Source organism: Urocampus carinirostris, chromosome 19 (genome assembly GCF_059441175.1).
Source record: "Urocampus carinirostris isolate Australia breed hairy pipefish chromosome 19, RoL_Ucar_1.0, whole genome shotgun sequence".
Classification (NCBI taxonomy): Eukaryota; Metazoa; Chordata; class Actinopteri; order Syngnathiformes; family Syngnathidae; genus Urocampus; species Urocampus carinirostris.
The window spans coordinates 11,451,802-11,464,674 of NC_142367.1; the positions used below are offsets into that span (position 1 = coordinate 11,451,802).

General features: G+C 40.6%; 2 protein-coding genes across 3 annotated transcripts; one reads left to right on the forward strand and one right to left on the reverse strand.

Moving 5' to 3' along the window:
• Positions 1-6,849, reverse strand: twnk (twinkle mtDNA helicase). Of its 2 annotated transcripts, none has more exons than XM_088323519.1 (6): positions 6,777-6,849; positions 5,808-6,389; positions 3,018-3,717; positions 2,342-2,690; positions 2,137-2,278; positions 1-419 (listed from the first exon to the last, which is right to left on the reverse strand). In XM_088323519.1, exons 2-6 carry the CDS (start codon positions 6,372-6,374, stop codon positions 90-92), a joined length of 2,088 nt encoding a protein of 695 aa, XP_088179645.1. In that variant the 5' UTR covers positions 6,375-6,389; positions 6,777-6,849; the 3' UTR covers positions 1-89. The 2 variants fall into 2 exon arrangements, with proteins under 2 accessions (XP_088179645.1, XP_088179646.1); XM_088323520.1 differs by having other exon boundaries at positions 6,648-6,788.
• Positions 6,850-7,264: 415 nt separating this feature from the next.
• On the forward strand, positions 7,265-9,859 carry mrpl43 (mitochondrial ribosomal protein L43). Its single transcript, XM_088323164.1, has 3 exons — positions 7,265-7,547; positions 7,614-7,720; positions 9,621-9,859. Exons 1-3 carry the CDS (start codon positions 7,417-7,419, stop codon positions 9,818-9,820), a joined length of 438 nt encoding a protein of 145 aa, XP_088179290.1. The 5' UTR covers positions 7,265-7,416; the 3' UTR covers positions 9,821-9,859.
• Positions 9,860-12,873: the final 3,014 nt, after the last annotated feature.

The following is a 12,873-nucleotide window of genomic DNA, read 5'->3' on the forward strand; positions in this document are numbered from 1 at the left end:
AACACATTTTATTCAAAATATGCACAAGTGTTTCAGTGTATAAATTGTAATATTATTAGTAGTCTCAAGATTATGAGGGATCTAAAAAGTCATCCACTTCCGGTCGCTGGATTTTTAGCGTCCCGTTTTGCTTTTGACGTCTTGCTCTGCTGTTTTTCCGCCTTCTCTTGTTTGACGGTTTCGCTCTTGGGGGGCGCTTTGTCGCCCTCGTCCTTCTCGTGTTTGGCAGCCACCTTCCTCAGTTTGTGTTTGCCCTTCAGCGGAGTGGAGAAGGTCAGCGAGGCCTTGATGAAATCCAGCGGGAAGACGCCCACGTCGCCGTCGAAGCGGTTCTTGGTCACCTGTAGCGAGCGGCGGCCCGGGCAAGTTACAAGCTTCTTCTCCTGCAGGATCAGCACGTTGTCTGCTTCCTGGCTGGCCTGGGGGGTTGCACAAAAGGGGAGAAAATGCTTTAAACCAAAGCAGTGGTGTCAGAATCAGTTTGGCTCAAGAGACAGATGCAGCCTTTCTGTTCTCAGGTGAGCCAGATCAGTTAAAGAACAAAAACAGCAAATATTTAGCGCTGTTCAGCCTACATTTGTAGAATATCCTACAAATTAAAATCACAGATGAAAAGGGATCATTTCTCAAAACAACACATTTATTCACAAACAATGGAAAAGTGATTCTAAAATTTGGCATTAAATGCGTTAACAAACTGTTGATATTAACGGTTCAATAAATGCAGCTTTAAATCTTAACCAACTCACCACAAACATCACATACATAAACAAATTCAAGTGGGAGCTATGAAAAGAAATGCCTCCCTCAATTATCATAATGCTTTGAAATAACAAGAAATACAAAATAAGAGTTTTAACAGTGAAAGAGCAATAACATAAGATCAATTTACTAGACTGAGTCAAGTGAAGCTGAGAAAATACTGCACAATATTGTCTTTAACATGGAACGGACTGGACATCAGTTCTTGTACACCTGTAGTGGCAGCATTTTTTAAAATTTATTTATAACTTTTGATATAAATGTCCCCTGTGGCAAAACAAGCAAGTCATTTAAATATTCATAATTTTTATTTATCTTCCTTTAAAATTCATGATATCTTAGCATTGTAAAAAAATCTTGCTTCATTGACAGATAATTTTGCGCATTTTACTCATCTTAGGAAAAATGAAGTATCAGTTTTCTTATCATAGTAAACAATAAATCTAAACTACGTTTTATCCATCCAAAAACAATCTAAAATACTTTATATATATCCCGATTTGTGTGCGAGTGTTTGTATGCGACTTATAAGCCCCGAAACGGCTGACCTGATTTTTTAGAAAACGTATAAAGTTGTACTTTAGGCCTCAGCAAGTGTCTCTTAGCTTAGTTTAATGTCAATGCACCCCCAATAAACACAAACAAAATCAATAAACACCTGCTTTCTTGTGGGATGCTTTCATGGGATCTCTAACAACCTTTGGCACCACCGGCGATTTTGCTTGCATATGTAAAATTTTAACTAAAGCCCCTTTTCCACTACAGGGTTCTGGCCTTCTTCGCCTCTTCTCCAGGTATCTTTGCTGTGTCTTGACGTCATTTCAGCGTCATATTTGGCGCGAATCTTCAGCTCAAATCAGAAGAACACTCAGACAGGCGACAACGAATGAATGGGCAGCAGAGCTTTTAATGTACTTGGTAGTGTGTGTGGCTATTTTTTTGTAAGGCGACATGAGAGGCGTATTAATCTGGAAATGCACCAATCAGTGGTCAGCAGAGCACCAACATAGCACACCAATTAGCGGTCGTCAGTAAACCACATGACGTTTTAAGTCCTGGTCTGGGGTATAGAACCTCAACAGAGAGGGTACCTAAGGCCTGGCTCCCGGGGACTAAGAACCAGTTACTTTTTAATAAATGGAAAACCAAAAAAATGCCTGGCGAGAAAGGCCAGAACCATGTAGTGGAAAAAGGGGTATAATATCTCCACTAAAATAAGAGAACAAGATAAAGAGTAAAACGTACAATGTTTTTTCACTTATTTCGCAAATTAAATTAAAAAAAACATCCTAATATCAGAAAAGAAATTCCGCCAAGAGATCAATATTTGTTTTCTTGTTTTGTTGCCTGACGGCAATATTCCATTTTTTTCACCTTTGCCGAGCCAAATATGGAGGCTGTCTGCAGCTCGCGGTCATCGTCCTCCTTCCTGGGGTGAATGATGAGCGTCACGTGGCAGCTAGAGATGGTGGCGAATTTCCTGAAGGCGCCGATGATGTGGTCCTGGACGGCAAACCTGGTGAAAAGAGAAGCTCAGTCTCAAAGCCACACGCTGCGTCACCCCATCCCTTGGACTTACTTATCTAGCGATAGGTTCTCCTGCCCCATCATGAACTGCAGGTTGTCAATGACCACGTGGTTGATGTCGTAGAGGTAGACGGCGTGCTGCATGGTGTCCAGCACAGACTTGATGTTCTGCTGGCCGTGGAAAGTCATGAAGTAGAGCGGCAGCTCTTCGAACTTGTCGGCCCAGAAGTCGTACTGTTCCAGGTTGTCCTCCAGCCTCTGCATGGCGAACTGCGTCAACATGATCTTGGCCAGACGCACGTTGTTGATCTCGAAGCTGCCCCACAGCGTGTTGACACCCTGCGTGCACAGGTCCAGGGCCAGCTCGCTAATGAAGGTGGTCTTCCCGCTTCCGGTGGGGCCTGCGCCAGGCAAGTTGAGAAGAAAATCTTTGATAACTGAATCTAGCTATACATTAATTGAAAAACAATGTCCCCCTCCGAAATACAATGATTGATCTTAAAGGCTGATTTTTGTTATTATTTTTAATTTATTGTACTTGCACTAAAGGGAGAATTTCCCGCCCCCATTTCGTTATAATGACAATTAATGCCATTCATTCATTCAACACAGTAACAAAGTAGTCATAACATGACAAAATGTTATTTTAGAAGTATATCAAACTGGTAGCTCTTGCGCTAATCAGTAACAGCATCAAAAAGTTGGTGACCCGTTTAAGACCAATTAACCTGTAAAAACGGTGAGCTCTCCCATGCGGTGTCCCTTCAGGATTCTGTTGAGCTCAGGAAAGCGTGTCCACTTGACGCCAGCCACCTGATCGGTGTTGGCTATCTCTCCGTACACGTCCTCGCGGAGCTGCTTGAAGGACACAATTGACTTGTGAGCAGCGGGGATGGCGGTGGCCACGATGCGGCTCAAGTTCTTCCCCTGGGCCAAGGCCTCCCCAGGGAAGAGCCGGAACTCCCCAGGCCGCACCAGCCAGCAGCGGCGCAGGCCCAATTTGCGTGAGAAGATCTTGGAGGCCTCCCAGGAACGCACGTCGCCACCCAACCACAGCGTCACACGCTTGAACTGCTCCAGGTATGGCAACAGGGCCGGTGGCAGGCATCCCACGCCCCTGGGGAGGGCCACGCTTGCGAGACCCGTGGCCTGGCTAACGGCCAGTGTGTCCAGCTCGCTTCCAGTCAGAACCACCTCGGTGTCCTTGCGGGTGAGGAGGGGGAGGCCGAACAAGTTATTGTAGTAGACGCATTTGGGGATGGTGGCCTCGTTGTAATGGACGCCATCGGCCGTGCTTTGCGCCGAGAGGAGCTTCAGCCCTTTTAGGGAGGAACCGGGACTGGAAAACCAGGGAAAAACCAGACTCTTGGTGGGTTTGAACAGCCGGACCCCAAATTTCTTCAGCGTTGCGTTGGAAATCTTTGTTATCTAAAACAAAAATATTATTATTTGGGGTTGCCTTAACATTACTAACATCTCCATATAATACAGTAATCCCTTGCTGTTTCGAGGTGTTCGCGAATTTGCTAGGCCGCGGATTTTCATTAAATTCGCCCAGCCTCTTTACTGCTTGTTTTTGCATGTGTGTCAATGACGTTGCGATCCGAGTTGTACACATACCAGTACCTAAAGACGCTTGACAAACCGACATTATGTATGCGCAAATCTTTTTCAACTTCAAGTTTCCCTAAAAGCCACCATTTCAACAAAACGCTCTGGACCAACGAAAGAACTAAAAGGCAGAGGAAGATTTTTTTTTTTGTCACCAGTAAATGTGGACCTCTTGACCCGCTAAACTTGCTCTGGAGCCACATGAGGCATACTGGCTTTCTAGTGTTATTTCAAAAATGTTTGATAATGGAAGAAATATATGGTTTCTGGAAAAGGACTAACAGGACACATTCTTTATGTTTTTTTAATGAGTATAGATACTGTATGTGTTTCCTCCCTTAAAAGGCTCATATAAGGCTTTTTACATTTTTTTGCGGCTCCTGATATAATTTTATTGTTTTTATTTGGGTCCAAAATGGCTCTTTACACTTTTGGGTTACAAACCGGAAAGAAAACGCAGTTTTCCATAATGTCCACATGATGGCTACAAAGTGTCATGAGGAAAAAAATGGATTGTGTCCTTTATACAGTTGTGCAAAAAGTGGCAAGAATATTATTGATATTGTAAATTGACAGTACAGATGTTATTTGTAAAAAACTAAATAAAGTTTATAAAAAACTGTATTTTATTCGTTCAACAAATACTAGAGCCTGTAAATTGGGGTTTTTCTCTGGATTTAAAATAAAGTAAGTGTATTTAATAAATAATTGAAGGTTTCTACTTTCTCACAGGACTTTTTGGGAATGCAACCCCCACAAAAAACAAGGGTTTACTGTAGTCGGATATTGATGGAATGGCTGTAACCAAAGAAACAAAACATTTTTTAAAAATGTTTACTGAACTAAATGATATATAACATATTGTCACTGGCATGTGAAAAAGGCATACGCATTATTTTTCTCATCTCATTAGCTTCACCGCTTATCCTCAGTAGGGTCGCAGGGGTGCTGGAGCCCATCCCACCCAATCATCGGGCAGTGGGCAGAGGACACCCTGAACTGGTCGCCAGCCAATCGCAGGGCACACGGGGACAGACAACTCACTCGCTCAGTCACACCTAGGGACAATTTGGACCGGCCAATTCACCTGAAATGCATGTTTTTGGAATGTGGGAGGAAACCGGAGTGCCCGGAGGAAACCCACGCAAGCACGGGGAGAACATACAAACTCCGCACAGGAAGTCTGGAGCCGGATTTGAACCCACGCAGGAGGTTCCCAAGACATGAACTGTGCCGCACATGCGCTAACCATTGTTGTTATTGAACTGTAAAATTAGACCCAACAAAGCCACGTTTCTGAACATTTTAAGAGTGTCAAATAATGTAAATAATTCGTGAAACACGTTTTATTCTTATTTTGAACATTTACCTTTTTAGATTTTTTTTCCCCAAAAATAAAAATTGTAAAATAGAAAATAAAGATGTAAATTTAACAAATGTAATGAATAATTTTGCCAAAATATTTTTAAATACATACTTTAAAAAGTAACTAATTTAAAACAATTATTTTCTCAAAAATTAAAATGACAAATTGATGAAACATAATATATATATTAGGATAAGAAAAATAATACTACAAAATAATCTAATGAGGCTGATGGAACCGAACTTTTCTCATTTTAGGTATTCCGGTTTTTCTTTTGACAGTTAAAAATATAAAATAGTTTTGTTAAAAAAACATAATGACCAAAATTATACAAAATGAAAAAATGACAAAAAAGTGGTTTTACATTTTAGATCTATTTTTTTAATGCATTTATTAGGGTGTTATGTTTGAGTGTATTTTTTGGAGTTTTAAATTTGAGTAGTTCAGTATTTGTATGTTTGGATGCAATGTTATACAAAAAAAGGAGAAAAAAAGACTCCAGTGTTGGTTTTAATTGTCTGGTCGTGCTAAGCACCCCTACCTGGAACATGGTCTTAATAAGCGTGGCCTCATCCTCATCCAGATCCGAGAAGGCCACCGAAGCTGACCATATGCTCCTGAACTCCCTGGCGTCCCTCTCGCTCTGCTCCTGCTCTTCAGCGCTCTCCGGATATCCAAGCAGAACTTGTGGGCTGAGAAAATCCCGCTCCTCTGTCTGCAACACCTCCAAACAATCCTGCAGGTCCTCCCAGCTGCCCTCCACCTGCGTGTCCATGCACATAAACTGCCCAGTGGTTTTATCCACAAACAGGGACAGGCGCTCAGCTCTGGAGGTGGCGCCCACGAAGATGCTTGGTGCTTGGAGACAGCTGTGGCCATCTTGGAAGTGAACGTCCTTAGAGCGGAGGTACTGTTTGATATCGGCCAGTGTGACGCTGCTAGTCGGGAAGTCGATTGTTATTTTGGCATCTTTTCTATATGCACTGGATAGCGTCAAAGTCCCGGGACTTATACTATGAGACAGCAGATGAGAGGTTAAGTGTCCTGGGATGAGAATTTTTGGGGTCCCTACTGTGGAGAGACCCCTCAACAGCACTCTCCTCCACATTGGACAAGGCGAATTCTGCAAATAATAGAAAGAATGTTACAACCCATCCAATGCAATTAAATGTCATGCTCAATATATTAATTGCATTTTTTTCCTCAATTAGCATTATATGCAATTGATAAGTCCCGTTTTATTTGTTTTTGAATGCACTACTGTATTGATATGGAAAGTATGGAATATGAATATGACACTTGTGAAGATAATTCCCCGAGACGGTTTTAAATGTGTGAAAATGTGATGTTGTCAAATGTAGTCTAAAAACAGATTGTTTACGTTTATTTATAAAGGCATGCTTGTCAATTCAAAAGGGAAGAACAATACGACTGCAAAAAAAATATTCAATTTCCACGCAGTCGAAAAGTGGCAATACAACAATAAACAATTAAAGCAAAATCAGTTTACGCGTTTAAGTCCTCATCTTGTCCTCCATGTGTATGGTGCATGCCCTAAACCCGGGCTTTTCGGTGCCGGTCTAAACACATCCGTGCGGAACATGAACAAAATAAGAATTTCCCAACCACATCTCCTGTTCGCTTAATACTGTATTATTTGAATAAAATATTGAAAAATAATTTTAAATAGCAAAAATTGCGTGGAAAAATGTATAATGTGTTTTTTCAAATGCATCTAGAACAGAGGGAATGGTGTTTACCCTATAAGAAATGTTTTTTTCCGGAATGATAATATTGAAGAACTGTGCACTCACCGAAACAAGTCACTAAAACATACACCATTATGGAACCTGTGACATTTTAAAGTGTTTTATTTTATTTGATTTATTTCAATACCCAATAGGTTGATGTGAATGCATAGAAACAGGAATAATATTTAAAATAGGTTGTAGTATGACTGTTCACTTGCGTGCTGTTAAATTATGATAACATTTACCTCCCACACTCTAGTCACCCGGAGATATATGATTGATGCACAGTCTATGGCGACCTCTGTCAACGTTGATGCAAGTCCCCGTAAATAATTCCTCTGATCAAAACGCTGTGCATTGTGTTTTGCAAGGTTTTTAAGTTGGAATATAAACCTAAAAATGACATCAAGGGGAACTCCGAGTCGCTTTTTGAAAAGTGTCCTTCAAAACGGCGTGGGTCGTTACGTTTGCCAGCTGAAGCGTGTATCGATCGTTTTCTCTAAAATGGATCCCGGTTCCTTGGGTGTCAGGTGAGAGATACAACTACACACGAAATATTTGATCCAAACAACAGCATTGTGGTAATTTTTAAACAGGGATTTTATCGAAGACGGAGTGGTGGATTACGCCAAAAACAACCCTGGAGTCGTCGTGTACGTGGACCCGCAAGTGTGTCGGAAACCCAAACTAGTTGCCGAATACTGTGAGTTTATTTTATTTAACATTGATTTATATTTACAATTATATTGATATTAGATTTCTAGATAATACAGTAGCGCCCTGGGATACGATTTTGAGATGGAGGTTGCAATGTGAAATAGTCGTATAGCGGCCGATAGAAACCTGACGTCATTAGCTAATGTGTTCAAAAAACCCGGTACGCCAGATAAAACGGTAAATATCCAAATCGTATGTAGTAACTACTACTTATATTTAATATTTGTGCAACTTTATATGTAAACATTCATGTAAAGAAAAATATATTTTATTTACCTGTTGTAACGTGGCTTGAGCTGGCAGGGTGGAGTTGAGGGTGGATGCAGAAAGCGGATGGAATTTGAAACGGAATTTAAAACTTACATTTGGAAGATTTTTGTGCCATTCTAAGATTTCATTGCATGAAACGCCTCCATATTTTATAGTAATGGTCACAATCGTCAATTGGTTAAGGCCATGTAACTTGGCGAGAATTTCATTTGTGTACCTTTTTGTGTTTCCTGATTGTCACAAGCTTTATTCCCACGATTGTAATGTGTTTGCTTCTCCCTTTAGAATTACTGCAGGTCATTGGACCCATAGCTAATAGATAAAGTACAAACACAGTATTGTAACGACGACACTTAATGTCTTTACGGTGCGCATGGTATTTCGAACCGATTTAAGATAAATGCATTGTGGGAAGTAGTTTGGCTAATAGCATATTCACATTTGCATGATGCAGATACAAAAACAAACAGTAGACGAGTATTTCATATGTCGACCAATAACCGACACGCATCTTACAGATATAACCCGTCACACACCATCACTGCAAAGTTTTATTTAAGGTTTTGGGCCCCTGAAATAATGTGTTGCTGAGTTTATGTAGTGGGGAAAAGTAGTAAAGAAGGGACAAAGACACTTATAACACATTGTAAAGTAAAAACGTTGTAAAGAGGGGTCCCCTGGGTGTACTGCAGGGGTCTCCAACGTGGTGCGGGCGAATACCATTGTGTCCCCCTAAATACGGCCGAGGTGTCCGCGGACCTGTCCTGAAAATAGCACATCGATGCTGGATCATTGTAATTTTCTAGGAAAATTATTTTTCTGTGGTTTACTAAGTCTGTTTTACCCTACTGGCAATAACGTAGTAACAACATAGAAATGCCTAGTTATTTTAGAATCAGAACTGGGTGCCAATTATTAACTATAAGTAGCTCTCAGCCTGAAAATGATTGGAGACCCCTGGTGTGTACTGTATCTAGTCAGAAATGTGTAAAGGGTCTTGTTGTTAATCTATCCTCAAGGGGGCGCCAGTGCACCTTTCAGCAATTATTCATTAAAAAAAAACATTGATAGTTTTTTCAATGGGAAAAAAATAAATATCAAAACAGTTACATTTAATTAAAATTCGATGCAATAAAATAAATGCAACGTTTATATACAGTAAATAAGCGGATACCTGGGATGCACAACTTGTCATATCCGGAAAGACTACAAAGACTGAACTTGGACTTTTTGGAGCTCCGTAGAATTCGATTTGGTTTAATTTTTGTGTTCACGTGGTCACAGATATAAGTTACGGGTGCCTAGACCTACCAGCAACTTGCATGGAATCTTTATTTCTTTCAGGATACCAAAAATTTGGAATTTTTTGCCTGACCGGGTTGTTAGTGCAAAATATGGTGCAAACCTTTAAGCAAAGGTTGGCAGAAACAGATCTGTCAAATTTCCTTAGGGGAGGGGGCGTAAGGTGACCATATTTGGCCATGCTCACTCTCAGCATTATTTTTTTTCTTTGTGTCATGTTTTGATTAATGTATCCAACAATACCTTCAATAAAACATTTCATTTCATAATGACCTTTAGTCTTCTTGAACCAATTATTAATTCCATCCCTGCAGTAAACGGCAACGTGAAGGAAGAGATGGTGGCGTGCAAAACATCCTCGCAGGTGTCGGCGGCTCTCAGCCTGCTAACCAACCAGTCGGGTCTGGACGTGATCCGGCTCCGGAAACCCTTCCACACGGACAATCCCAGCATCCAGGGACAGTGGCATCCTTTCACAAACCGCCCCTTAACCCCTCGGAATGACACATCTTGACAGAATAGCTTATTTAAAATAAAGTTTTTGTGTACAGTATTCCCTTCCTGTGCTCTTCTGTGTCACATATTTGTTTGTGGTGAAAATATTTGTTGTGCAAACACTGGCAAGTATTTGAACAGCTTGTCCAAACCTTTGAAAATATCTTCAGGGCCCCAGCAGTTTTTATTTATTTTGTGCTCGACTTTCCAATTCTTCCTCCATTTCTCAATTCACATAACGTGATCTGGCCTTTATTGCACAGCTTGAGCCACGCCGGTGGACATATGGCGTGCCTCAAAATAAAGATACTGTTGCTATGTTACGCTGTCACTCACGCTCGGCAGGGCCTCGTGGGGCCCGTATTCCGCTGTTGAATTGTTTTTTTCCCCCAAGCTCTTTTTAAAAAGCCACGTTGAGTGGATAAACAGTTGAGTTTGGAGCATTGAGCTACCTGAAGTTTTTATAGGACGTGGTAAAAATAATGTTTTTCTGGTTTTCAGTATTTGATTTGTGATTCATACAACATAGATAAACATAAGTAAAAGTATCGGGATGCAACAACTAATCGATTAAAATAGATAATTAAAAGAATCGGCAACTAAATAGATCATTGATTCGTTGTATCAAGTGATTTCTGAGCCACCAAGTACGTTAAATCAATGCAAACAAAAGTGCTTACCATTCTGTGGTGACGCTGGAATTTGTAGTACCGCTTTAACCCGGGAGAAAACGCCAAGACCGTTATTATAAAAAAAGTTACATTTTTAAAAATCCTATATATTGAACATTGCATCATTTAAAAACAAAATTGACATAAAAGTTTCAACTTTGTAGTGTTTGACTGTTTCATGGCGAAACAAAGGTATCAGTTTTTAAGGGAACACACAGTGCTGCAGAGAAAAAAAACAATCAGAAAACAAGTACATAAAAGAAAGTAAAAAGAATAATAATGACATATTTAACTCTACCCATGGGACAAATTCTTGAGCATATATCATATTCATATTGGGATTGTTTATTTAAAAATGGAACCCCCAAAAAGAATTTTTTTGACCACATTTTGAAAAGTAGGTTTGTTAACATTTTTGTGGCTAAAAAATGCCCAATCTATCTGCCCAAAAATTCAACATTTGAATTAAGAGGAAGAAATTAGAAATGACTTCAAGAAATCCGATTCATCGGTAAAATAATCGCCTGATTCATCGATTATGAAATTAATCCTTAGTTTCAGCCCTATGTTTATGATAACTTAAATACATAATGATCACGAATGAAAGAAAATCCATACATTTAGTAATTCTGTACACAGGTTCAGTCTTTGTATTTAAAAAAAATTAAAAATAAGAGAACAAATTTAAAAAAACAAAGTTAATAAGTTTAAGCTTTAACAGTTAAACCTATAAACCTGCTTCAAAGCCTGGCTTTTCAAACCAGTTAAACACAGGGGTTATGGGTCATAGAAGCGTTCACTTTTGAGTTGACTAAACTTTGTAAAAAAAGAACAAAAAAAGAAATAAAACTGTCAGGACTGGAACGGAAACAGGACTCAATCGCGTTTCGTTTCTCACAAGTGTTATTCAAGGAAAGAGGAAGGGCTGCGCCCACGATCCGGTGTTCGCTGGAAGCGGGAAGCCAGTCGCTCTCGCAATCGGATTGTGATCCGAATACGGAAGAGAAACTTTCGTAGCGAGCGCTGGCGGTGCCAGGGACGGAAAAACAGGTCGATAGCTGGGACAGGAGAGCAAAAACGTGGTCGGGGTCAGAAATGGGTCGTAAGCTGGGACGGGAGAGCAGACGTGGTCGGGATCAAAAACGGTTCGTAAGCCGGGACGGGAGAGCAGACGTGGTCGGGATCAAAACGGGTCATAGCCGGAGACAAACGGGAGCAAAAACGGGACAGGTGGGAGTCAAAAAAGGTCTTGCCTAGTATACACTGAGGTTCGCAGATGGACTGACAACAGGGGACTGTCAGGACAGGGTTCAAATAGTGACAGGGAGCCGATCAGAATCCGCAGCGGTTGGCGCCAAATGGGCGGGCACAGGTGATTCCAATCGGTAATCATGACAAAAAAAACCTCTAAAAAATACCCTAATATGTTAACGCTTTAACTCACCGGTAAAACATTTAAATCTGCTTCAAAGCTTGAACTGCCATTTTAAACCCGCTTTACCGCATTTATGGATGGTTTACTTTAAAACCTGCCTCAAACCTGCTTCAACCCATTTCAAAGGCTTTAAAGATATTCACATTTGAGTTAAAGCTTTTAAATCTTAAGTTAAGGGTAAAGATGTAAAGAGGCACTCACTTTTTACTTAACAGTTCAAGCATTAATGCTGATTTAACTATGGAGTTATAATAAAATCAGAGTCATGATTTGAATTATTTTTTCCCCTCCAGGAAGGGGATGACCTCATGTGCAGTCCCTTCTCAAGGGCCTCATGTTGAGGTTTTTGAGTTTTTCCTTGCCCTCATGTAGGTTTTAGATCAGAAATGAAATGAAATGATCTGCATTTATATAGCGCTTTTCAAGTCAATGACTTCCCAAAGCGCTTTACATTGTGCTTCACATTTCCCAATAGCGGCCATGATCTGTGCAGCCATGTAAGGCGCTAACCTGCTTATTGGGGGTACTGGGGATTCAGTGTCTTACCCAAGGACACTTCGGCATGTAACACGGACAAGCCGGGATTCGAACTGGGATCCCTTAATCCTAAAACGATCGCTCTACCTCCTGAGCTACTGCCGCCCCAAATCATAATAGTCCGGAGTTTACAATAATCTGTGGTCTGTGCAGCCCTTTGAGACTGTCCCTTCTCAAGGTTTCTTCATTTTCCTCATGTTGAGCTTTTTGAGTTTTTCCTTGCCCTTGTGTAAGTTTTAGATCAGGCGATGGTGTTATAATAGTCTGTGGTTTGCAATAATCTGTAGTCTGTGCAGCCCTTTGAGACTCTTTGTGATTAAGAGCCAAACAAATAAACATGACTTGACATGTTATATTTCACCCAATTTGGATTATTTTCCACATCTCCAGTAGATAGATAGATAGATAGGTAGATAGATGGATGCATAG